At 47.0% G+C, this 24,713-nt stretch overlaps 1 protein-coding gene across 13 annotated transcripts in view; it reads right to left on the bottom strand.

The window, feature by feature from the left end:
• The window catches only part of SIRT5 (sirtuin 5), a 41,306-nt gene extending 17,871 nt beyond the window's left edge, over positions 1-23,435 (bottom strand). For 2 of the 13 annotated variants that reach the window (XM_030817317.1, XM_003263525.2), the window contains exons 1-5: positions 23,007-23,102; positions 18,361-18,520; positions 13,465-13,618; positions 9,229-9,362; positions 2,764-2,989 (exon numbers count right to left, since the gene is read on the bottom strand). In XM_030817317.1, coding sequence (XP_030673177.1) covers positions 2,764-2,989; positions 9,229-9,362; positions 13,465-13,579 — 475 coding nt within the window. In that variant the 5' untranslated portion in view covers positions 13,580-13,618; positions 18,361-18,520; positions 23,007-23,102. Of the gene's footprint in view, positions 1-2,763; positions 2,990-9,228; positions 9,363-12,555; positions 12,697-13,464; positions 13,619-13,758; positions 14,134-15,876; positions 16,018-16,045; positions 16,318-18,360; positions 19,296-22,272; positions 22,968-23,006; positions 23,103-23,324 lie in introns of those variants that run through there. The other 11 variants (XM_030817329.1, XM_030817319.1, XM_030817322.1 and 8 more) reach the window with 11 other exon arrangements.
• Positions 23,436-24,713: the final 1,278 nt, after the last annotated feature.

Genomic DNA, 24,713 nt, shown 5'->3' with positions numbered 1-24,713 from the left:
ACTGAAAAGTGGGGTGACTTGGTTGTTATTCTCCGTGGCCTGACCGGGCAGATTCAGCCCCTGGATCCTTCCGCCAACAAACCCTTCAAGGGCCACTTCAGGAAGGAAAGCAAGTTTTGGCTATTGTCTACAGCCTTTCCACTGATGCCTTTTGTTAAGAGCATGTCAGGCCCAATAGCGAACTTGCGGCAGGTGTGTCAGGAGCTTGGCTGAGAATCCCAGCTATAACAGAGGGGCATTCCCTCAGGAAAGGCTGCATCATCCATCTCCCGAGACACAGAGCATGAAACTGCATGGAAAACACAGACATCCATGCTCTGAGTCACTCAGAATCATCTAGAAGAGCTAGACAATGAGAAATATTTGGACCAGTTTATCATACTCATACTTTATGTATGCCTGGAAAGATATAATTTCTTTTTTTTTTTTTTTTTTTTTGAGACGGAGTCTCGCTCTGTCGCCCAGGCTGGAGTGCAGTGGCGCGATCTCGGCTCACTGCAAGCTCTGCCTCCCGGGTTCACGCCATTCTCCTGCCTCAGCCTCTCCGAGTAGCTGGGACTACAGGCGCCCGCCACCACGCCCGGCTAATTTTTTTGTATTTTTAGTAGAGACGGGGTTTCACTGTGGTCTCGATCTCCTGACCTCGTGATCCGCCCGCCTCGGCCTCCCAAAGTGCTAGGATTACAAGCGTGAGCCACCGCGCCCGGCCGGAAAGATATAATTTCTAAAGAACGTGTCTAAGTTTTAACAAGCTCTTTCTCTCAGTATAAAATAATTCTAAGGGATAATAAAATAGTATATCATGGTTTAGGCAGATTATATTCTAAATGCCACATTAAAAACATGATGCATCTTAAAAAAAACCCTTCATCGGACTGAAGGTGCCACTGATTTTTTTTAACCTAAGTTGGAAGAGAGTTCTCATCATTTGAAATTTTAACAAGTCCTGACTAACACACATATATAATCTTATTTAATCCCGACAACAATTCTGTAAGACGGGCATTGTCATCTCGGTTTTATGCAGATGACATAGCCCACATTCTGACACTGCAGGGAAATAAGCGGAGGCATGTGGAAAGTGGCTCAGACCCAGCAGATGTATGTACCAAAAAGATGCTCGGTTAATAGGTGGCTGGCTATTCCTGACGAACAAAAGAGAGACAGAGTCAAAATGAGTAGTGCCTCGCTTTCCTTATCAGGGTGATCTAAGTAAAAGCAGGCAGCTTCACCATACACACGCAAAAACAAACACCTCCCACTGGTGCACTGCCTCTGGAAATGCTACACTTAGAAATGCATTCTTGGCTGGCACAGTGGCTCATGCCTGTAATCCCAAAACTTTGGGAGGCTGAGGAGGGAGGATTGCTTGAGGCCAAGAGTTTGAGACCAGCCTGGACAACATGGTGAGACACTGTCTCCACAAAAATTTAAAAAATTAGCTGGGCATGGTGGCATGTGCCTGTAGTCCCAGCTACTCTGGAGGCTGAGGTGGGAGGATCCCTTGAGGCCAGGAGTTCAAGGCTGCAATGAGCTATGATCGGGCTACTGCACCCCAGCCTGGGCAAGAGTGAAACCCCCATCGCTAAAAAAAAAAAAAAAAAAAATTAAATTAAATTAAGAGAAATAAATGCTTAAAAAATAAGAAATGCATTCCTTGGATTTGAATGCAGACTCTTTAAATGCAAATGGCCTTGGGGGAAACCCTAGTTTGCCCATTATGACTGTGGACAACTGGATGTATTAGATTTGTGGTGACAGCAAAGAAGGGAGGAGCCAGAAGACAAGAGTGAAGGGGTGAGGGGTCACCCAGGACAGAGGAAGTAGCCCAGAGGGACCCAAGACAAACTCCACTGACATCATAGGCTTGGTGGGTTTGGTGCAGTGTCCAGCACTGAGCTGGCAGCTCCCTGAGGCTCCAGGGCGGGACAGAAGCACAGCCTCAGTGGGGAGTGCCCACCAGGATGAAGGGGGAGTGACGGGGGACCCCAAGATGCTGCAGTCTGCCCCTGCTCAAGCCCCAGCTGTCCAATGGACCAGGCCTCTTATTCCTCAGCTCATTGAGGCCACTGTCTCACAGCACCATGCCCCTCCACAGAGGAAGGGGCCACGCAGCTGCGCATCCCAGCGTTCCCCCCGTATAAAAAGCACACCAGCCACCCGGGCTCACGGGAAAATGCAGATTCTGATTCGGTGGGGCCTATGGGGCCTGAGATTCTGCATTTCTAACTAGCTCTTGGGGGATGCCGAATGTTGCTGGCTCTCAGACCACCCTGAGCAGCCAGGATGTAGGAACTGCTAAGTGAATAATGTTAGTGGGTCAGGGGCTCCTCCCATGGCCAAAGGGAGCTGCCCAGGTGCCACGGGACACTAACATGTCCCCAAAGGAAATGCCACAGCATCCTACGGGATGGGACGGGTGTCCAGCAGGGAGGGAGGGAAGGCACCAGAGGTGATGCTGAAACGGCAGGACAGGTGTTTTATTTTTTTTTTTTTTTTAGACGAGTTTGCTTGTCCCCAGCTGGAGCAGTGGCGATCTCAGCTCACTGCAGCTCCGCCCTGGGTTCCCCTCCTCCCACCCCGAGTAGCTGGACTCAGGCCTGCCACCCCGGTATTTTTGTATTTTTAGAGATGGTTCCCCTGCCAGGTGTCTCATCTCCTGCCTCGGATCCCCCCCCCCCCCAATCTGGAACAGCTGCCACCGCCCCCTAGGACAGGTGTTTTAAAGCTGGTTCCCTGAATGTGAGGCCGGGGGTCTCTCACCATGGATCTCCAGAAGGTTCTTGGTGCCAGCCTTGCGGTGCAGCTCATCGATGTTCTGGGTGATGACCACGACTCGCCGGCCCTGCTTGCCCAGCCTGGTCTCACACTCGGCTATGGCGTGGTGCCCGGCGTTGGGCTCCTTGCTCCCCATGACCTCCCGCCGGTAGTGGTAGAACTCCCACACCCGGGACGGGTTTTGGGCAAAGGCCAGCGGAGTCGCCAGGTCCTGGGGTGGGAGAGGAGGCAGGAGTGAGAGAGGCAGAGACAGCCAGGATTCTGAACCCTGGGGCACAGGCCCTTCCTCCGTAAGGCAGAGACAGGCAGCGTCGGGAAGGTGCAGGCTGGAGATGGCAGCACTAGGTTCAAACAACATGGCAGATGCCAGGCAGGGCCTGGGTACCAGCCTACGTCCCTATCCTGGGACTGCCCAGGGACCTTGGAGAAATCAATTTCCTTAGTGACAAAACAGGGATGACTCAACCTGTCCCATTTACCTCCCAAGTAAGTTGTGAAGATGAAGTAAAGTAACATGCAGGAAGGTATTTTGGGTCGAATCCCCTTTTTCATGGAGCCCTAAGTGGATCTCATTTTATGTGGATCTCATTTTGACCTACACCCAGGGAAAACATGAAACGCAAAATGCCCATTGAGGTCTAATGACCATGGTTGAGAAACTCAGTTGTTATAACTATAGCTATGGCTATACACACACACACACAAGTACACATCTACATACATGCACATCTACACACAACACATACAACCACACACACAACTCAACATACATACACACTACACACATCTACACACAAACTGCACACACATACACACAACTAGACATACACAACTACATACATATAACTACACACACAACTACACACATCTACATCCACACAACTATACACACAACTACACACACAAACTAAACACACACAACTACACACATCTACCTATAAACTGCACAGACACTGCTAAACACACATACACTACTACACAAACTACACACATCTACATACACACACAACTGCACACACGCACTACACACAGCTAAACACACAACTACACACATACACACAACTATATATACACAACTAAACATATACACACATCTACATACACACAACTATACACACAAACTACATACACAACTACACCCACAAGTAAACATACACACATATCTACATATACAACTACACACATCTACATACACACAACTGCATACACAACTAAACATACACAATTACACAACATACATACACACAACTAAACATACACATAACTACACATATCTGTTAATACACACACAACTAAACATATACACACAATTACATCTACATACACACACCTACACACAAAACCGCACACACCTACACACACAGAACTACACACATCTGCATACATACGCACAACATACACATAACTACACATATCTGTTAATACACACACAACTAAACATATACACACAATTACATCTACATACACACAGCTACACACAAAACCACACACACCTACACAGAACTACACACATCTACATACATACACAGCTACACACATACATGCAACTACACACACAACTAAACAACCCACAGCTACACATAAAAAGTGTATATTTTATATATAAACAGAATAGATAAAATACATACACTTTAAATACGGTTCTGGGAGAAACAAATCTCCTTTCTGGTAAACGAGCCGAGTAGGGATTGTCTGGGGCTGGGAGCTGGCAGGGAAAGGCACAGGGAACTTTCAGCGATGACTGAAACATTCTGTTTCTTGACAGTGGAGGTGGGGGTGTTACGCAGTGGCATGCACCTGTTAAAACTCATCAAACGGTTCCTCCTTCCCTCCTTCCCTCCCCCCCCTCCCCCCTCCCTCCCCTCCCCCCTCCCCTCCCTTCTTCCTCTTCCCTTCCCTCCCCTTCCCTTCCCTTCCCTTTTCTTTTTTTCTTTCCCTCTGTGGCCCAGGCTGCAATCTACTCAGCTCGCTACTGCCCGCACCGCGGACTGCCTGGGACTGCCGCCCACGCCACCGCTGCCTGCCTTTTCTCGTTTGCCTGCAGGCGCGCGGTCGCCATGTTGGCCACGCTGCTCGCCAGCTCCTGACGCCAAGTGCTCTGCCCGCCTCAGCCTCCAGAGCCCCTGCCCAGCCACCGCCCCGTCTGGGACGTGGGGAGCGCCTCTGCCCGGCCGCCCCGTCCGGGAAGAAGTGAGGAGCGCCTCTGCCCGGCCGCCCCGTCTGGGAAGTGAGGAGCGCCTCTGCCCGGCCGCCCCGTCCGGGAAGAAGTGAGGAGCGCCTCTGCCCGGCCACCCCATCCGGGAAGAAGTGAGGAGCGCCTCTGCCCGGCCGCCCCGTCTGGGAAGTGAGGAGCGCCTCTGCCCGGCCGCCCCGTCTGGGAAGTGAGGAGCGCCTCTGCCCGGCCACCCACCGTCTGGGAAGTGAGGAGCGCCTCTGCCCGGCCACCCACCGTCTGGGAAGTGAGGAGCGCCTCTGCCCGGCCACCCACCGTCTGGGAAGTGAGGAGCGCCTCTGCCCGGCCACCCACCGTCTGGGAAGTGAGGAGCGCCTCTGCCCGGCCACCCACCGTCTGGGAAGTGAGGAGCGCCTCTGCCCGGCCACCCACCGTCTGGGAAGTGAGGAGCGCCTCTGCCCGGCCACCCACCGTCTGGGAAGTGAGGAGCGCCTCTGCCCGGCCACCCACCGTCTGGGAAGTGAGGAGCGCCTCTGCCCGGCCACCCACCGTCTGGGAAGTGAGGAGCGCCTCTGCCCGGCCACCCACCGTCTGGGAAGTGAGGAGCGCCTCTGCCCGGCCACCCACCGTCTGGGAAGTGAGGAGCGCCTCTGCCCGGCCGCCCCGTCAGGGAAGTGAGGAGCGCCTCTGCCCGGCCGCCCCGTCAGGGAAGTGAGGAGCGCCTCTGCCCAGCCACCCACCGTCTGGGAAATGAGGAGCGCCTCTGCCCGGCCACCCCGTATGGGAAGTGAGGAGCGCCTCTGCCCGGCCACCTCATCTGTGAAATGAGGAGCGCCTCTGCCCGGCCACCTATCGTCTGGGAGGTGAGGAGCGCCTCTGCCCGGGCGCCCCGTCAGGGAAGAAGTGAGGAGCGCCTCTGCCCGGCCGCCCCGTCCGGGAAGAAGTGAGGAGCGCCTCTGCCCGGCCGCCCCGTCCGGGAAGAAGTGAGGAGCGCCTCTGCCCGGCCGCCCCGTCTGGGAAGTGAGGAGCGCCTCTGCCCGGCCGCCCCATCTGGGAAGTGAGGAGCGCCTCTGCCCGGCCGCCCCGTCCGGGAAGAAGTGAGGAGCACCTCTGCCCGGCCGCCCCATCCGGGAAGAAGTGAGGAGCGCCTCTGCCCGGCCGCCCCATCTGGGAAGTGAGGAGCGCCTCTGCCCGGCCACCCACCATCTGGGAAGTGAGGAGCGCCTCTGCCCGGCCACCCACCGTCTGGGAAGTGAGGAGCGCCTCTGCCCGGCCGCCCCGTCAGGGAAGGGAGGAGCGCCTCTGCCCGGCCACCCACCGTCTGGGAAGTGAGGAGCGCCTCTGCCCGGCCACCCCGTCTGGGAAGTGAGGAGCGCCTCTGCCCGGCCGCCCCATCTGTGAAATGAGGAGCGCCTCTGCCCGGCCACCTATCGTCTGGGAGGTGAGGAGCGCCTCTGCCCGGCCGCCCCGTCCGGGAAGAAGTGAGGAGTGCCTCTGCCCGGCCGCCCCGTCCGGGAAGAAGTGAGGAGTGCCTCTGCCTGGCCGCCCCGTCCGGGAAGAAGTGAGGAGCGCCTCTGCCCGGCCGCCCCGTCTGGGAAGTGAGGAGCGCCTCTGCCTGGCTGCCCCGTCCGGGAAGAAGTGAGGAGCGCCTCTGCCCGGCCGCCCCGTCTGGGAAGAAGTGAGGAGCGCCTCTGCCCGGCCGCCCCGTCTGGGAAGTGAGGAGCGCCTCGACCCGGCCGCCCCGTCTGGGAAGTGAGGAGCGCCTCGGCCCGGCCGCCCCGTCTGGGAAGTGAGGAGCGCCTCTGCCCGGCCGCCCCGTCTGGGAAGTGAGAAGCACCTCTGCCCGGCCACCCATCATCTGGGAAGTGAGGAGCGCCTCTGCCCGGCCACCCATTGTCTGGGAAGTGAGGGGCGCCTCTGCCCGGCCACCTATCGTCTGGGAAGAAGTGAGGAGCGTCTCTGCCTGGCCGCCCCGTCTGGGAAGTGAGGAGCGCCTCTGCCTGGCCGCCCCGTGTCTGGGAAGAAGTGAGGAGCGCCTCTGCCCGGCCGCTCCGTCTGGGAGGTCTACAATGGAGGCCAGAAGCAATGTGGGGGCTGGACGTGGTGGCTCACGCCTGTGGTCCCGGCACTCTGGGGGGCGAGGCAGGTTGATCACTTCGGGCTAGGAGTTCGAGACCAGTCTGGCCAACTTGGTGAAACATAAAAAATACAACAGACAAACCAACCAACCAACTCAGTGACAACAAGGCGGGTCTACCCTGGAGTCATACTCTAATTTTTTTTATTTTCCTCCCTTTCTGATCCTTTATCCCACTTTCTTTTTCTTCCTCTTCCTTCTCCCTCTTCTTTGTCAAATAGAGGATTGAGTTGTTATCACTGATCCACATAAAGTCCCTCTCTACCTTATTTTAACTCCCACCCCCCATTTCTATTCCCCGACTTCCCATGTGTAACCTTCCTAATATGTTTGATACGCATCTTTTTGTTTGTATGTATTTTTAGAAAATGTTTGTTTTTGTGTGTGCAAAAAAAAATTAATAAAAAAAAATATTAAAAAAAAAAACTCATCAAACTGTACACACAGTGCACATGGGTGCATTTTATTCTAAGGAAATTCTGCCTCAATAACATTAATTTTAAAAAGAAATATGGCTTCTTTATCAAGGAGACACTTCCTACATTGAATACATGTGCATTTCATTCTACCGTAAAGGCCCCTCTGCTTAGTGGCAATGCCAACCTTTGCCACGTGAGAGGTTGACCCACACCGACCTGCTCTCCACCTGGAACACATGGCCTGGAGCAGTTTATAGGTGGCACAGGAACATGTCCACAGGTGTCCCTGGAAGGGTGTTGGAGTCAAATGCATTCTATCGACTTCTTTGCTTTGTCTGCAAACTCTGAGCCTTTTCGGACACAACTAAGTGCCCCTCCTCCAAGCTCCTCCCGCACCCTCTGACCTCCCACCCTCTGCTGCTGCTGATCCAGGGAATGCCCAGTGGCCCCTTTCTTGCTGGCCCCTAATGTTCTCTGCTCTCCTTTCTCCCCACTTCACCTTTAAGGTAATGACCCCCACCCTTCACCCAGACGGCAGCAGGCAAAACACCCAAACATCTGCCAGCTCAGAAGAAGGAAGGGGCAGCTTCATGAACTCTGCATTCAATGATAAATGAGCTACTAACCATGGAAGACATGTATTGCAGTATTTATTTATGACTGCTTTCGTTCAGCCAACGAAAATCCATTAAGCACCTATAATGTGCCAGAGTTCTGGAAACTGGAGACAATGCAACAAATAAAACAAACAGAGGCCGGGCGCGGTGGCTCATGCCTGTAATCCCAGCACTTTGGGAGGCCAAGACGGGTGGATCACCTGAGGTCAGGAGTTTGAGACCAGCCTGGCCAACATGGTGAAACCCTGTCTCTACTAAAAAATACAAAAATTAGCCGGGTGTGGCAATGCATGCCTGTAATCACAGCTACTCGGGAGGCTGAGGCAGGAGAATCCCGTGAACCTGGGAGGCGGAGGTTGCAGTGAGCCGAGATCACGCCATTGTACTCCAGCCTGGGCAACAAGAGCAAAACTCCATCTCAAACAATCAAACAATTCCTTGTCTTCCAAAGCTAGGGATTTCCTGAGCCAGTGGGATGGGAGAGCATGGACTGCAAAGGGCCATGAAGGAATGTTCTGGAGGGACAGAATTGTTCCGTATTGTGATTATGGTGCTGGCTATACAACTATGTCCATTTGTTGAAACTCATTAAATTGTACACTTAAAACTGGTGACTTTTACTTTATGTATATTAGATCTCAATAAAAATTGAATTTAAAAAATCCGCACCTTCACAGAACTTACATTCTGAAGGGCTTCCTATAAATTTTTGAATATCAAATCCTAACCCTTCAATAATTGACATTAGTTTTAACAAGAAAAGTTCACAGCAACTTTATGTGTCATATTTGAGTTCAATAACTGTAGAATAAAGTAATGAATGATGCTAACCAAGGTCTTCTGGTTTCACTTTAACACAATTATTAGGAGAAACTGTTACCTGAATAAATGCAATCCATACCTATCTAGAAAGTGGCAGCCTTGCTTAAATTTTGATCTTAATCATAGGAACTTTGTGTTTATGCCAAAATCAGTGAGACAGCAGGGTCACAGTTCACTTAAAAACATTTCCCTGGGGTTTCAGGGATCGGTATAGGATTTGAGTCAAACTCTGTTATGGTTTCATTCGACAGAGGCTTTTAATGTTCTGGAAACATTACGAACCTGGGCTTGCCATTTTCTCCAATAACCTCCAGCTCCTCTGAAAGTCGGAACGCCACTTTCCGCACTAACACCAGCGCCTGAGATGATGACTATGTGCTTTGCTTTTGCAAAAAACTTCCGAAAATCTGCCATACCTAAACAGAGTAAAATCTTTATCAATCCAGTGTACCATTTGGACATTTGTATCCCGTATCAATTGTCTGTATCTTGAAACTTGACCCAGTGTGAAGTCATACTTTAAGATAAACACACATCATTCCTTGTACCATGAAAACACCATCCCCACGTGACCTGCTGGGTGAGTGTACAATATTTTAAAGCAGCAGGGGCTTTGGGCACACACAGCTGGCTCTGCACCACAGCTCTGCCTCCCAACCAAATGTGTGATCTTATGCAAATTACGTACCTTTCTCCATCCTTACTTTCCTTGGCTCTTTGAGGTGCACAGTAGTGCCTTCCCTAGAGCAGGCATGTTATGAAGATTAAAAAAGCCTAGTGGGAAGGAATCCATCTTCCTTCATAAAAGTAAAAACAAGCCTGTATGTTTGTGTGAGTGCTGAGTTGAGGCCCACTGGACCCCAAAGCCTACCCTTCCTCCCCAAGTTCACCTTCCCTTTGGAGATCTTGCTAATTTCAGCTTCTCTCAGCACAGCGACTGAAGGTGAGGGCAAGGGCCTTATTTGAGGACACGTGGCCTTCTCCCTGACAACTCAAATAAGAGCCAAACTTTTCAACAGGACACTGCCAGAGACTTGGGGTAGCAAAGGGAACTGAAGACAGAGAATAACACGAGAGGAAGTAATTGTGGACACAGACCACGGCTCCCCCTCCCGTCCTGCAACTCCAGGCAGTTCTCCTGCCTGAACACAGACCCACAGGGACAGCAGCTATGGTGGTGAGGGCTCCCTGCACCCCAAGTGCTATGCCAAGCACTTTACGTGGATCACAAGGTGGGATTTTTTTCCCCTGAAACAAATGTCCTCATCCTAGGACAAGAAGCAGCAGCCAGACATCATGAGTTGGGGGAGCTGCCACTGTTTCTCTTGGGCAGCAGAAACTGGGAAAGGGAGGTCGGCTGGGGACACAGCTTGTCTCCACTTCTCTCTTAGGCACTGCAGCTCTGCAGGCCCTTGTAAGGTAAGTGCTATGGCCCTGGAAAGCCAGAATTAAGGGGTACAACACTGAACATACGCTGCTAGGAGGAGAAGAGAGAGCCCCTTTTCTGCCCTCCCCCTGGAGAAGCGAGTGCTGTACGTCATTGACTGCTGCAGGCCTGAGATACTGAAACCGGGAATGCCCCACCCTGGATGTGGAGATCTTCCAAGGATGGCCAACCTGTGTTAAAGCACTAAGAATTCCAGCAAATGTGGAACTGAATTCCTCAGCTGACGAAGCAGGCTTTCTGGCCTTCCTCTCTTGAGGAAATGGCAACCAAGGCTAACCCCTGGACTGAATGAATGAGGGGAGGCTAACCCTCCCCTGACAGATGGAACCAGGGACAGGCAGGAAGCAGGCAAGAAAGAAACATAGTGGGATGGGGGCTCAGAGATGGTGAGTTTAAATATTAAAGGGAACATGGCCTCATTTTGTATCTCAGCCATAAGGGGCATCTGACTGGTTTCTCATGTATGGTTGACTCCCTCTAAGCAGGGATGGGACTTCCTCATCCTCATAAGCCCAGAGCCACACACAATGCCCAACCTAGGATATAGACTGTCAATAAGGGCTCAACCCCTCCTCCCCTTCCCTTCCTCTCTTCCCTACCATGGACTCCTGGTAAAAATGAACTCAGAAGAAGAGTAGGCTTTTTCCTCTCTGGCTCCATTCATGTTTTGGCAGCACAAGGCTGAGAGAAATTAAGACGGTCACAATGGAACAGAACAGACGCCTCAGAAATAACACCACACATCTATAACCATGTGATCTTTGGCAAACCTGACAAAAACAAGGGGGAAAAGATTCCCTATTTAATAAATGGTGCTGGGAAAACTGCCTAGCCATATGTAGAAAGCTGAAACTGGATCCCTTCCTTACACCTTATACAAAAATTAACTCAAGATAGATTAAAGACTTGAATGTAAGACCTAAAACCATAAAAACACTAGAAGAAAACCTAGGCAATACCATTCAGGACATAGGCATGGGCAGAGACTTCATGACTAAAACACCAAAAGCAATGGCAACAAAAGCCAAAATAGACAAATGGGATCTAATTAAACTAAAGAGCTTCTGCATGGCAAAAGAAACTATCATCGGAGTAAACAGGCAACCTACAGAATGGGAGAATATTTTTGCAATCTACCCATCTGACAAAGGGCTAACATCCAGAATCTACAAATAACTTAAACAAATTTACAAGAAAAAAACAAACAACCCCATCAAAAAGTGGGCAAAGGATATGAACAGACACTTCTCAAAAGAAGACATATATATAGCCAACAGACACATGAAAAAATGCTCATCATCACTGGTCATCAGAGAAATGCAAATCAAAACCACAAGGAGATACCATCTCATGCCAGTTAGAATGGCGATCATTAAAAAGTCAGGAAACAACAGATGCTGGAGAGGATGTGGAGAAATAGGAACACTTTTACATTGTTGGTGGGAGTGTAAATTAGTTCAACCATTGTGGAAGTCAGTGTGGCGATTCCTCAGGGATCTAGAACTAGAAATACCATTTGACCCAGCCATCCCATTACTGGGTATATACCCAAAGGATTATAAATCATGCTACTATAAAGACATATGCATACGTATGTTTATTGCAGCACTATTCACAGTAGCAAAGACTTGGAACCAACCCAAATGTCCATCAATGATAGACTGGATTAAGAAAATGTGGCACATATACACCATGGAATAGTATGCAGCCATAAAAAAGGATGAGTTCATGTCCTTTGCAGGGACATGGATGATGCTGGAAACCATCACTCTCAGCAAACTATCATAATGACAGAAAACCAAACACCGCATGTTCTCACTCATAAGTGGGAGCTGAATAATGAGAACACGTGGACACAGGGCAGGTAACATCACACACTGGGGCCTGTCAGTGGGTGGGGGCTTGGGGAGGGATAGCATCAGGAGAAATACCTAATGTAAATGACGAGTTGATGGGTACAGCAAACCAACATGGCATATGTTTACCTATGTATCAAACCTGCACGTTGTGCACATGTACCCTAGAACTTAAAGTATAATAAAAAATAAATAAATAATTAAAAAAATAAAAAAGTAAAAGAAATAACAAAGACGGTCACAACACGCCATTCTCGTGAGGTTGCAACCAACCCAACTACCCCACCAATCACACTAAAGCTCTACCTGAACTCACATCCCTTCCAGAGATAGGCTGCTTGTTTTTGTCAGGTTTGTCAAAGATCAGATGGTTGTAGATGTGTGGTGTTATTTCTGAGGCCTCTGTTCTGTTCCATTGTGACCATCTTAATTTCTCTCAGCCTTGTGCTGCCAAAACAGGAATGGAGCCAGAGAGGAAAAAGCCTACTCTTCTTCTGAGTTCACTATAGACTAAGGGCCCAGATAGGTTAATTTGTAGGTTTTTGCCAGGTAGAGCTGCAAAGTATTTCTGTCCAGGAGAAAATTTAACCTCATACTGCCCTATCGGACAATCACCAGTTTTCCTCCCCTGCAGAGAGATAAGGATTTTAAAGTACAAAACATGTGTAAAAACCCAAATGCAAATATTCTGGCAGAAGCAACAAAACGTCCTAGATGGACTTGAGTATTAAGGAGATAGGCTCTGAAGGTGCCCTAGAAGGGGTTACCTAAAAGAGAAGAGGACAGGCAGGGTGCAGTGGCTCATGCCTGTAATCCCAGCACTTTGGGAGGCTGAAGCAGGCAGATTATGAGGTCAACAGATCGAGACCATCCTGGCCAACATGGCAAAACCCCATCTCTATTAAAAATACAAAAATTAGCTGGGCGTGGTGGCATGCACCTGTAGTCCCAGCTCCTCGGGAGGCTGAGGCAAAAGAATCGCTTGAACCCAGGAGGCCGAGGTTGCAGTGAGCCGAGATCGCACCACTGCACTCCAGCCTGGCAACAGAGCGAGACTCCGTCTCAAAAAAAAAAAAAAAAAGAGAAGAGGACAGAGTGGCTTTCTCCAAAACCTTGCCCAATACCTAATTTGACAGAGACATTTCTCTCAAAGTGTAGGACTTTCGGGTACTTCACAATCAGCTGCAGGTGAGGCAATGGGTAAGAATGACTTACTTGAACTTGGCCGAGCCATTTTCAGGCAAATCTGGTTTCCTGTGGAGGCTGAAGGCTTCAGGCCACAATATAGCTGGGAAATCAATCGACTTGGGACAATCTGGAGAGGTCGCATCAGGGTTTGTTTGTAGTTCTAATGCTTGAGGTACGTAGGCTTTAGAAAAATCACAAAAACAAATATTGTAGAAACAATCAGCAAATATTTTTATATATGGAAATACATATAAATATTTATATTTTATATATTATAGAAACACATCGTGTATATTATATTATACACACACGCGCACATACACGAATGTCCTTTAAAAAATCTTTAGTAAGAGATCATCCTCTAAACTGGCTGTTTTCCATTTGTGTTCTCAAGTGCTCCTAGAGGTGCAGAGGTGCCTTGGAGCAGTGCTTCTCAAAGTGTGTTCCCTAGACCAGCAGCGTCGACATCACCTGAAATCTTGTTAGAAATGCAGCCTCTGGTTCCACCTCAGACCTGCTGAATCAGAAACTCTGGGGGTGGACCCCATCATCTATTTCCAGGTGATTCTAGTAACTACTCAAGTTTGAGGATCACTAAAATGCACGAGAAAGGGTTAAATGTGAGAATTCATTTGAAAACTTGCTGCTTTTCAAAAGGTATGAAGCCAGGTGCAGTGGCTCACACCTATAATCCCACCACTTTGGGAGGCTGAGATGGGTGGATCACCTGAGGTCCGGAGTTTGAGACCAGCCTGACCAACATGGTGAAACCCTGTCTCTACTAAATACAAAAAATTAGCTGGGAGTGGCAGTGCATGCCTGTAATCCCAGCTACTCAGGAAACTGAGGCAGGAGAACTATTTGAACCCCAGAGGCAGAGGTTGCAGTGAGCCGAGATTGTACCATTGCACTCCAGCGTGGGCAACAAGAGTGAAAACTCCATCTCAAAAAAAAAAAGAAAAAAGAAAAAAGAAGAAAAAAAAAGGTATGAAAACCACCACTAGTCTCTCAACCTGTGGTCAAAGTACAGTTTCTTTATTTCAGACAGGGTCTCACTCTGGACCCAGGCTGGAGTGTAGTGGTGCGCAGTGGCGTGATCACGGCCCACTACAGCCTTGACTTTCTAGGCTCCAGCGATCCTCCCACCCCAGCCTCCCCAGTAGCTGGGACTACAGGCACACGCCACCATACCCGGCTAATTTTTGTATTTTTGGTAGGGACAGGGTTTCACTATGTTGGCCAGGCTGGTCTTGATCTCCTGAGCTCAAGCCATCCACCCACCTAGGCCTCCCAAAGTGCTGGGATTACAAGCATGAGCCACCACACCCAGCCCAAAGTAGTTTCTATGAGAACGTAATTTCTTTTTTTTTTTTTTTTTGAGATGGAGTCTTGCTCTGTTGCCCAGGCTGGAGTGTGGTGGCACAATCTCGGCTCACTGCAAGCTCTGCCTCCCGGGTTCACGCAATTCTCCTACCTCAGCCTCCGGAGTAGCTGGGACTACAGGCACCCGCCACCATGCCAGGCTATTTTTTTTTTTGTATTTTTTATAGAGATGGGGTTTCACCACATTAGCCAGGATGGTCTCGATCTCCTGAACTCGTGATCCGCCCGCCTTGGCCTCCCAAAGTGCTGGCATTATAGGCGTGAGCCACCGCGTCCGGCCAAGAATGTAATTTCTAACTAAGAACTAAATTCTGAAGGGAAGAAGCGTACTGTGACAATAGTATTAAGATAACATTGTATCAAAGAAACTCGTGGATCTTAAGGCACATTCAGTAAATCTTTATCTATACCTGAGGAATTTTATAAAAGGAAAACAAACACAGAAGGAGACAACATTTGGAACAATGACACTGATTGTCCAACAAAACTATGGGGGCAGAAAATATAACAGTGGGTGGCAGAAAGGGGAGGAGTGATTAAAAAGGGGCATGCGGGAATTTTTTTTTTTTTTTTTTGGTGGGAGGCAATGGTATTGTTATATATCTTGATTGCGGTGGTAGTTACATGATTGTATCTGTCAAAACTCATAGAACTCAATACTAACAAAGGGTTAATTTTATTAGACACATATTTTACTTAAAAATAATGAGTATAGAGCTTCAGTTTTACAAGATGAAATGAGTTCAGGGGATTAGCTGCACAACAATGTGAATATACTGAACTGTACCCTTAATAACGGTTAGAATGCTAAATTTTGTTACACGTGTTTTACCACAATTGCATTTTGTAAGAGAAAGGCAAGGGGATAAAAGAATAGACCTTAACTTTCTTGCATTTGCTGTAAAAACAAAAAAAGAATTCACAAGAAATTAGTAAAAAGAATTGAGTATAGGGTGGGAAACGCTATGTAAGGAGATTAGAGCTGAGCAAGGATTTTCAATATATGTGTTTATATATTGTTTGGATTATCAATGCCTTCCAGTCCAAGGAACTCACTTGTGCCCCAGCAAGCTGCGAGAGACAGAACGTGCCATGAAGAACTGCAGCATCTGTTAGGAACCTGGAATGGACTGATTAGAGGATTTGGGCTTGTGTTAGATCATGTTGGGGAGAGGTTCATGGAAGTGGGGCTTTGTTCTGTATTGGATGCTGTAATGGATCTTATCTAAAAGGTGGAAGGAATGAAAGGAGGCTAGAGCTGTGAGTGGCCAAGAAGCAGGAGTCTCTCATGTTAGCGGCATGGGAGGATGTTTGGCCATTTTTGTGGCTTCAACAATGTTCCTGTTTCAGTCCCAGTTCAGACGTGATTACTGAGTGGCCTTGTTCTTGTCCTGACCCATCGTGGTCACAGAGTGGCCCTGTCTGATATTGGTGCTCTGTGACGTGGTTTATGTTCAATAGAACACCAAGGCCTAACAGATAGTGCCAGGCCCAAGACTAGAAGCAAACCAAATGTCCATCAATTTATAAATGGGTAAACAAATTGTGGTTTATACATTCAACAGCATGAATGAATCTTTAAAAGTGTTATGCAATAATAACTCTATAGTAGAAAACCTGGCAGCTACCACCTTAATCAAGTGATCAAAGTTAACATCACCAGTAATAAGACATGGTGACTCCACCTACCTCCTTATATGATGCAATGAGAAGGGCAAAGCATCACTTGTGTGGCATTCATGACGGCAATTTAGTTATGAGAAAATGCCAAACTCAAGCTGAAGGGTGTTCTACACACTCTACAGCAAAACTGGCCAATACTCTTCAGAAAAGTATCAAAGTTTTGAAAGATAAGAACTGGAGAAACTGTCCCAGATCCTAATGAGACATGACAAGTAAATGCTACATGGGATCCTGGGTTGGATTCAAGACCTGAAAAGGGACATTAGTAGGACAAATGGCAAAATTTGAATGAAGCCTGTAAATCAGCTACTAGTACTGTACATGTAAATGTCTAGGTGTAGTACTTGTCCTGGTTTAGATCATTGCACTCTAGTTAGGTAAGATGTGAACATTAGAGGAAATTGGGTAAATGGTATATGAGAACTCTGTGTACTATTTTTGCAACATTTATGTAAGCCTAAAATTATTTCAAAATAAAATTGCTTCACCACAAGAAAAAAAAGGGCCAGCCATGGTGGCTCACACTTGTAATCCCAGGACTTTGGGAGGCTGAGGCAGGAGGATCACTTGAGCCCAGGAGTTCGAGACCAGCCTGGGCAACAAAGTGAGACCCCATCTCTACAAAAAAGTAGCTGGGCATGGCAGTGCATGCCTATGGTCCCAGCTACTCGGGAGGCTGAGATAGGAGGATCACTTGAGCCCAGAAGGTTGAGGCTGCAGTGAGCCATGATCGTGCCACTGCACTCCCTGCCTGGATGAGTGAGACCCTGTCAAAGAAAGGAGAGAAGGCCAGAGCGGGCACGAGAGTGAGGGAGAAGGAGAGAAAGAGAAAAAGAAAGGAAGAAACAGAGGGAGACAGAGGGAAAGAGAGAGACAGAGAGAAGCATTATGCTAAGTGAAAGAAGCCAGATACAAAAGGCTACATAGTTTTTGAGACCATTTATAAGAGATTTTGAAAAGGCAAAACTGTTGGTACAGAAATCACATCAGTGGTTTCTAAGGACAGGGGTCGGGTGAGTGAAGGGGAGCAGAGAAATTTTTAGAGCAATGTAAAATTCTATTATCTTTATTTTTGTGATTTTTTTCAACACTCATAGAACTATATAATAAAAAGGTAAATTTTATAGTGCATAAGCAGTAATATGATAAACCTCACCTACAAATAAGCAAGCAAGTCAACACGTTTTCAATGTATCCTGTCTCTTCTGCAATCAAAAAGACTGCAGAAGAAGATTGACACTCAAAAAGAGAACAGGTTAGAGAAACATGGTGTAGTGTCTCCAGAACAACCTCAGGGGACAAGGCTGTCTGGCTGCCTAAAGTTACTTCTGCAGAGAAAGCAGGCAGACTGGCTACCAGAGGGAAGTAAATAGACTCATGGGTCCCAGCAGCCACTCTGGTGAGCAGCTCCCAGACTCAGTGACAATGGTGACATCCAACCAACATGAATATCACCCCAGTGCTTGATTTAAAGAAAGCTTGAGGAAAATGGATTGCCATGATCTTCAACTAGCATGGGCATGATAAACTTTTGACAAACTTCAATTTACCTGGAAAACTCGGTAAGGAACAAATGAGGTGTTAATATAGTTTGTGGGTTTTTTGTTAAAATCTGGAAAAACTTAAATATATACAAAAATAAACAGTGCAGTATAGGGAACCCTTATATTCTTATCACCCAGCTTCAATAATTAGGGGCATGAAGTTTTAAAAATATCGTTACAGATGACAATTATTAAACTTGCATGTCTTGAAAACTGTGAAGATTAAAACTCTGAATACTGCCTAACTGTAACTAAAAGCTTCTTATATGCTGCGTGAAGTTACTTAGGCTATCATCTTGAGCTTAATACATACCTTTAGTTATTTCTCCCAAAGATGAATATGGTTGTCTCCACTGCTGCTTTCTAATATATTTGAATCTGGAGACATCAATATAATACAGACTTCTAATTTGATCCAGAAAATTATTTTCTTCTTCTGTAGGTTTTTATATATTAGAAAACATTTCCACTTACTGTAAAAGAATTCAAAAAAACTACTGAATAAACTGTCATTTTTTTTTATCAGGCATGAAGGTAGGATTGTAAAAGTCATTAAGAATTTAAAAGAAATTAAGAACAATGTCACCTGGAATTATTCCCAAGATCGTAAATGTTCATAACATAAAACTATTTTCTTAGTCTTTATTTGCGACTACGAAGTATTAAGACTAAAAGTCTAAATACAATTTAGTATTTGCTACTAAATAGTCTTTTAAGATACTACTACAAAGTCTTTATTGAAAACGTCCTTTGTGTTAACATGTATCTGCTTTTCTAGGGGGTCAGGGCAGGCAGTGGTTCTAGTTTCCACAAGGTTACAACCCTGTTCAAATTTAGAAGCAATGTCAGAAGGGTGACGGGGCACCATTGTGGGAGTTAGAAGAAAGAGGACTCAGGGTAAAAGCTACCCTGGGTGAAGAATCCTGCCTTGATTTTATCTTCCAGGTGGGAAAAGAGGCCTTGAGGGAGGAAATAAACTCATTGATCAGTCATTGGGAGCTTTCTGGGTGCTAGGCAGGTTCTTCTAAACTGACATTAATCCAAGTAATGTCATTTAATGATGCCTTTTCATGAAGTCTGAAACTCACCTAACAGATTTTTTTTAAAGGCCTGTATGTTCTCTGTGAAAAAGGGGGGCACCCTATCAATTCTGAAAGAAGTGAGAGATTGTATCAGAAATTTGAGGGAAAAAAATTTACAGAAAACTCAGGACCTGATGGTTTCACTGATGACCTGAATTCTACCAAATATTTAAAGCAGAACTAATACCAATTATTTTCTTTTTTTTTTTTTTTTTTTTGAGACGGAGTCTCGCTCTGTTCCCCAGGCTGAGGCTGGAGTGCAGTGGTTCCATCTCCACTCACTGCAAGCTCTGCCTCCCGGGTTCACGCTATTCTCCTGCCTCAGCCTCCGGAGTAGCTGGGACTACAGGCACCCGACACCATGCCCAGCTAATTTTTTGTATTTTTAGTAGAGATGGGGTTTCACCATGTTAGCCAGGATGGTCTCGATCTCCTGACCTCATGATCCGCCCACCTCGGCCTCCCAATACCAATTATTTTCAAACTCTTCTAAAAAACTAAAGAGGAGGAAATACTTCTAAACTCATTTTAGGAGGCCAGTATTACCCTGATACCAAAGCCAGAGAAGGACGTTACAAGAAGAAAAACTACAGACCAATATCCCTGATGAACATAGATGCAAAAATCCTCAACAAAATACTAACAAACTGAATTCACTGACACATTAAAAGGATCATTCATCATGATTGAGATTTATCCCTGGAATGCAAAGATGGCTCAACATACACAAATCAATAAATGAGATATACCATATTAACAAAATGGAGGACAAAAACTGTATGATCACCTCAAAAGATGCAGTAAAAGCATGTGACAAAATTCAACATCCTTTCATAATAAAAACTCTCAATACGTATAGAAAGAAAGTACTATGACACAGAAAGACCAAATATGACAAACTCACAGCTAAATCATACTCAACAGTAAAAAGTTGAATGCTTTTCCTCTAAGATCAGGAACAAGACGATGATGCTCACTCTCACAATGTCTATTCAGTGTAGCACTAGATGTCCTAGCCAGCAATTATGCAAGGAAAGGAAGTAAGTCATCCAAACAGGAAGGGAAGAATTTTTCTATATATGTTTTCTATCTATATATAATATAGATATGTATATAAAATATAGATATATAATATCTATGTATATAAGATATACAGAGAGATATATAGGGATATATAAAATATATATAATATATAGAGACATATAAGATATATGAGATTTCTATATATAAGGTCATGTTATCAGCGTGATCCCTGTTTGATGATAATATGATTTTGTATACAGAATACCCTAAAGACCCAACCAAAAAAAACTGTTAGAACTAATAAACAAATTCAGGGAAGTTGCAGGATACAAAATCACATATAAAAATCAGTGGTGTTTCTATACACTAACCCAAGAAATAAGAAAATCATATATGCATTTAAAAACCACTTCAGGTATTTACCGATATGACCGGTACATGAAAAATAAAATTGACGTAAGAGACTAATAGGTATTCCATGTTATATATTGTTGCCATACTACAGAATCTCAGTTCATGTATCTTATAAATTCCATATACTTTTCACAGAAATAGAAAAAACAATCCTAAAGTTCATATGGAATTGCAAAAGACCCTTAATAGCCAAAGCAGTCTTGAGCAAAAGGAACAAAGCCAAAGGCATCACACTCCCTAATCTCAAAATATATTATAGGGCTATTGTAATCAAAACTGCATGGCACTGGCATAAGAATGGGCACGTCAATCAATGGAACAGGATAGAAAGCCCAGAAATAAGCCCAAGTATTTACAGTCAATTGATTTTTGACAAAGGTGCTAAGAACACACAATGGGGAAAGGAAAGTCTCTTTAAATGGCATCAGGAAAACTGAATATCCACATGCTGGATAACAAAACTGAGTCCTTATCTCACACCATATACAAAAATCAACTCAAAATAGATTAAAGTCTCAAACATAAGACCTGAAACTGTAAAACTAACAGAGGACAACATAGGTGAAAACTCCGTATTAGTCTGGGCAATGATTTCTTGGATAGGACCCCAAAAGCAACCAAAGCAAAAATAGACACATGGGATTGCATCAAACTAAAAAGCCTCTGCACAGCAAAGAAAATAATTAATAGGGTAAAGAGACAACCCACAAGCTGGGAGAAAATATTTGCAAACCATGCATCTGATAAGGGGCTCATATCTAAAATATATAAGAAACTCAAAAAACTCAATAGCAAAACAAAACAAAACGAATAATCCAGTTAAAAAATGGACAAAGGACCTGAACAGGTATTCCTCAAAAGAAGACATATGAATGGTCAACAAATATATGAAAAATGCTCAACATCGCTAATCACCCGGGAAATGCAAATTAAATCAGACTGAGCTACCACCTCACGCTTCTTAGAATGGCTGTTATAAAAAAGATAAAAGACAACAAGTGTTGTCCAGAATGTGCAGAAAGGGAACCCTGGTACACCGTTGGTGGAATGTAAATTAGTACAGCCATTTTGGAAACCACTATAGAGGCTCCTCAAAAATCTAAAAATAGAATTACCATATGACCCAGAAATCCTACTTCTGGGTTTATATACAAAGGAATTGAAATCAGTATGTTGAAGAGATAGCTGCATTCCTGTGTTCTATATGCTATAGGCAACTGATCCAACTAGTGTGTATATATACCAGTAAAGGATTCTGTCATATGATGTAATTTGATATATTTTTATATTTTCTCAAGAAGAGTAAATGATTTCACAAAAAGAGTAAAAAAAAAAAAAAAAAGTAATTAAGCATGGTGACCATGGTTGATGATGTATTGTATATTTCCAGGAGAGTAGATTTTCACCACAAAAAATAAGTAGGTGAGGTGATGGCTATGTCAATTAGCATGATTTAGTCTTTCTACAATGTATACGTATATCAAAACATTACATTGTACCCTATAAATATATAAATTTGTCAATAAAAATAATTATATATATTTATTTATATAAAACAAAATACACGCTAAGTATAATGCAATGAACTGCAAAAAGTTGTACAGGCTCCCAATAAATACTTTTTGAACGCCTACGAGCTAAATAAATGCAATACATCACTCCCAGGTGTCTCCACTAGGGGGCCCCATTCCCTCCCGCTCCATCACCTGCTTTCCTCAAGGTCGTCTCCACCCTCCTTTTTGTTGATACCCGGCCTCTGACACAGTTCATCACTTTCCCGGGCTTCCGGGCGCCACCCTCTTCAGGTTTTCCTCCTACCCCTCCAGTCCTGCCCCTCTGGATCTCCCATCCTCCCAGCGCTCCAGACTGCATGCGGCCTCCCCGCCCCGTGTCCAAGAGGCAGCTTCCACGCCACGCGGGCAAGCCTGAGCTCCAGAGCCGTCCTCAAACCGCCTCCTCCCGAAGCACTGGGACACCACCCTCCCGGCTGCTACTCGTGCCCAGGGACTAGGCCCTGAGCCTTCCCTTCTCGCACGCCCCATAGCCAAGCTGCTCAGCAGAACCTGACGGCTCCACCTTCAAACTACGTCCGGAATTACCCCTCTCCACGCCCACTGCCTCCACCCCGGCCACCTTCCTCGGTCACCCTGGCAGCTGCAGTGACCAGGGTGACCTTTCTGAAAAGCGAGGCTCTGTTCGGAGCCCTCGCGGGGCTCCCCAGCACAGCGGCCTCCCAGGCCCGCCTGCTCGGGTGGGATTACTTTCCAACCCCGTTTCCATCCCCCTCCCTGGTCTCCAGCCGCAACGACCCCCACGCAGAGCCCGGAAGACCTTGGGCCCCGCACGTGCTGCCAGCCCGCTAAGAGCTCTGGGTTCCCCCGGAGCGCCTTCCAGGCTTTCTCCTAGAGGCGCTGTGTTCCGGACCTGAGCCACGGCTCACCTGGGGCAGCTCGCGCCCCCGAAAACAGTCTCCCACGTCCCGCCCCCCGGGGTGCCTCCCTCCCTGCTCTCCGTACCCACCCACCATCCCCCACATCCTTTCCTCTAACCGCTAACCAGTCACCAGCCCGAGACCGCAGGGCAGAGGCCGGGCCGCGCATGCGCACCGCGGACCGGCACCACCTCCGCTCGCGAGCCTGCGGCAGGCCCTGCGCGGTGCGCGCAGTCCCGCGAGAGCAGTGCTTGGTCGGGAACTCGAAGCCGGAGCCCAAGCGGGAGAGGCCGCGGAGACCCGCGCCCGGCGCGGGCAGAAACGCACCTGCGGGAGGCGGGCGCGCCGGCTGGAGAGGAGGTCGTGGGGCGGAGCGGCTCAGCCTTCTGCTCGGCTGCAGCGGCCCCTGCTGGAGACCCGGGCGCCGTGGTCTTCTTTATAATTGAAGGATTGTCTCTGTTTTTATTTGGGGTGGGAGTGGGAGTGGGGTGGGGGGCGGCGGGCGTGGGGAGGCGGAGTGACTTGCTTCGACTTTGTCAGCTTCCAGGGTTCATTCCACTGCCCAAATATGTAGTGAGTTACTACTGGCTTTGCTTCCTCCTTCAGCAAACGGCTGGACCACACAACTTCAGGACAGAGGATTTTAAGTGTTGGGGTCATTTTCCCTGAAACGATTTCAAATGACGGTGAGCTGGTTCCCAGGCTAGGCCACCTAACCTCGAACGCAATGACGAGTGCACTCTGCTGAGCTGAGAGCCATCGTGGCTCTGGGACCCGGTGACTCACGTGGCTCTGCATGTCCCCGTTCCCTTAAAATCGGAGTCTTTCCTTTTCTTGGATTCCGGCTTGCCACCAGCACCACTTGGCAGAATGGAATTGCTTGCGGGCATGTCAGTGGACTGGAAAGGGAAGTAAGTGGTCTCAGAACTTGGGGGCCAAAAAGTTACATTAACATTTTTTGCCTACCTGAAATCTCAGCCACTTCCCACAGTTTGACTGGAAATTCAGCCCATATTGAGGCCCTTCTCACTCCTGCAGGTGTTACCAGCAACTCAGGGGTTTATGGAGTAACGAAATGGGGGAGGGCCTCACATCCGGCTGCTGTTTTTTCCCCTAACGTGTATGGTGCTTATTCTGAGCCAGACACTTTTAAGAACTTCACATTATCAACCAGTTTAAATTGTCCCCACCACCTGATGAAATAGGTACTGTTATCCCCACTTTCTGGGTGGGGAAACTGAGGCCCAGGGAGGTCAAGGAACTGCTCAAAGCACAAAACTGTTGAGTAGTAGTGTTACTAGGGCAGTCCTGGAGAAATCGCTCAAAGGGCAAAACTGAGAGCTCATTATTTTCCTAAACAGTAGACAGCTGAAAATGCTCATTGTTTCTTAAACCGTTGTGTTTGTGTGTTTGTTTTTTCTTAGTGTCTTTATGTATAGGGAACTTAGCTTAAAACAACTGCGGTTGGCCCTGGAGCTTCACTGCCCTTTGCCATGTACCAGAGAAAGATAAGGCCTACTAGGAACCAGAGAAAACCAGAACCAGCCACCCCTTGTTACTTATAGATCGTTAATATACCATTATATGCTCAACTCCCGACCCATAGAAGAGAATCGCCGCCATTTTCTGATAGTGCATTGTATGAAGAGGCATGTTTATGAAATGCACCTGTGCGTCTGGAGTTCCTCCCGGCATATGCTTGCATAGCTCCCCTCT

Source organism: Nomascus leucogenys, chromosome 8, assembly GCF_006542625.1.
Source record: "Nomascus leucogenys isolate Asia chromosome 8, Asia_NLE_v1, whole genome shotgun sequence".
Lineage (NCBI taxonomy): Eukaryota > Metazoa > Chordata > Mammalia > Primates > Hylobatidae > Nomascus > Nomascus leucogenys.
The sequence above is the reverse complement of the archived record's forward strand: the minus strand, read 5'-3'. Positions and strand labels throughout refer to the sequence as shown.